This window comes from Canariomyces notabilis (genome assembly GCF_033297395.1).
Source record: "Canariomyces notabilis strain CBS 508.74 unplaced genomic scaffold N656scaffold_11, whole genome shotgun sequence".
Classification (NCBI taxonomy): domain Eukaryota; kingdom Fungi; phylum Ascomycota; class Sordariomycetes; order Sordariales; family Chaetomiaceae; genus Canariomyces; species Canariomyces notabilis.
The window spans coordinates 478,316-480,493 of NW_027041833.1; the positions used below are offsets into that span (position 1 = coordinate 478,316).

General features: G+C 49.9%; 1 protein-coding gene across 1 annotated transcript in view; it reads left to right on the top strand.

Moving 5' to 3' along the window:
• N656DRAFT_837033 (NACHT-domain-containing protein) overlaps nucleotides 1-253 on the top strand; it is a gene marked incomplete at its 3' end in the record, with an annotated part of 4,501 nt that extends 4,248 nt beyond the window's left edge. The window contains exons 5-6 of the mRNA XM_064818813.1: nucleotides 12-103; nucleotides 199-253. Of these exons, the coding sequence (XP_064670067.1) occupies nucleotides 12-103; nucleotides 199-253 (147 nt within the window). The remainder of the gene's footprint in view (nucleotides 1-11; nucleotides 104-198) is intronic.
• Nucleotides 254-2,178: the final 1,925 nt, after the last annotated feature.

Genomic DNA, 2,178 nt, shown 5'->3' on the forward strand with positions numbered 1-2,178 from the left:
ACACCGTCAAGATCTGGGATACGGCGACGGGCACATGCACGCAGACGCTCGCGGGGCATAGCGGATGTCGTGATGTCATGTCTTTGAAGTTGTTTGCCTCCTGGTCAGGTGACGCGAAGCTCCCCTATCAATATGGTATAAGCTCGGACGGGAGATGGATTACAAGGGACTCAGAAAATTGGCTGTGGCTTCCTCCAGGATGTCGGCCGAGAGGTCGGGCCATAGCGGGATCTACGATTGCCGCTGGCTGTGACTCGGGACGTGTTCTAATTATGACGTTCTCGACAGACAGCTAGTGCCGATCTCTCTCCTCACAGTTTCTCTCTCCTCCCAGTTTCTCTCTCCTCCCAGTTTCTCTCTCTTTTTTTTCTATCATAGCGTGCTACAGGAGGGGTCTGGGGGGCTCCTTTAACTTATAGTTGTTGTAGTGAAACGGGGATTCGTGGAACCCCTGGCTTTGGGATGCCCTGCTCAAAGGGTCACTGCATTCTTTTTCTTCTTACGGTTGCGTTGCGTTGCCCTGGGTGGGCGTATAAGTAGTGGTTACTTTCCCACATCCCGCGTTGACAGGATTAATCAAGCATTCCCTTCTCATTGAACTGAATTGAACTGCACTGAATTGCACTGCACTGAATTGCACTGAACTGCATTGAGCCGAACTGAATTGAACACCCATCTCCCTCTGAGCATAGCTCAGAAAACCTTACTTTCCATTCATTTGACTCGTAAGGATAACGTAAGGGTAATCTTGTCAATATCCGTTGGTTCTTGTGACCTGTGGCCCTATGACAGACACGTCTGACACGTTCGTCCTACACCTACGACTGTGTTCCTCCCATGTTTTGTTTGTTTGGTTTGAGGTGTCTTCGCACCTTTTCAGTAGCATTCTGGAATCTTCTAGTTCTCAACTTCTAATCATTTCAAGTGCTCTATTCGTCTTGAGCATAAGTAACTAATGTGCCATTCGTCACACCTGACGAATATAGACCTACGACCTTCCAAAGCGCGAATCCCCAATAAAAGTGGGGCATGGCACGGACAAGCACGAAAGACACCGCCGAATTCGCAAGATACGTCAGACAGTGAAGGGCAGTTCACCGCTTCCTAATTAGCCTACGACAGTACCAGTCTTCCACCCACCGCCTAGCACACCGCCTACTTACGTAAGTTAGCTACATCTCCAAGCTCTCTTTGCTCCAAGTACTGTAACCTATTTCCTACCCACCGCCTTATACACCGCCTTTTACACCGCCTACTTCACTTAGCCATCCTCTTGATGTTTTGCTTATCGCCTAAGTACTACCTACCCGGTCAATCCACTACACTTTGGCAGCCCTTGTTAGGATGGAGATCGGCGTATCCGTTGGCCTGGGGGTTGCCCCTAATTATTATTAATCCTACTCCGACAACAGTAAAGAAGCAGTCAGTTACAAGAGAGAAAAATAGTGATACCAGTGTGGAAGCAGGGATATTGATGTAGATAGATAAGATAAGGATGTGGCCTAGCACATGCCCCGCACCCACCTTGGTTCTTCAACACCAAGGTCCTCGAGACAACTTTCTCTCGCCATCTACTGTACAGTACAAACTCGGCCGGCCGGGGCCCCCTGAAGGTTGCACACCCTGCCTGCACCCTCTGCTCTTTCACACCACGCCTGTAAGACGGTTCACAGCGTTCCTGATTAGTCTACAACAATACCAGTCTTCCAACCGCCCAGCACACCGCCTACCTAGATTAGCCATCCTGAGTATTCTTGCTCACCGCCTTCGCACCGACTTCCTTGTTGGTTTTTGACTGTAACTGTCTCCTGCCCACCGCCTTTACACCGCCTACTTAACCTAGCTGTCTTTACACGTATTTCTCACTGACTGCTCAAATACCACCTAACTTACCAAGCTCCACACCACCACGGTCAATCAGTTAGGCGGCCCTCAGCTAATCCGGCCCAAGATCACTTTGTAACTTCCCCTATACGGAAACGGTCTAAGGCAGTCCAAATGTTAGCCACATATCAATTCTACCATTCAAGCTATCTTGACACTCCATCAACAGGTTGGCGTGCAGGTCGCAGCAAGGTCCCAACTCTGGGTGGCTGACGCTTAAATTGCCTCGGACTATTTCCGTTACCAGGAGGGTGCAGGGCCAGGCTATCGCCATCACAGAGACGGAGCCAACCA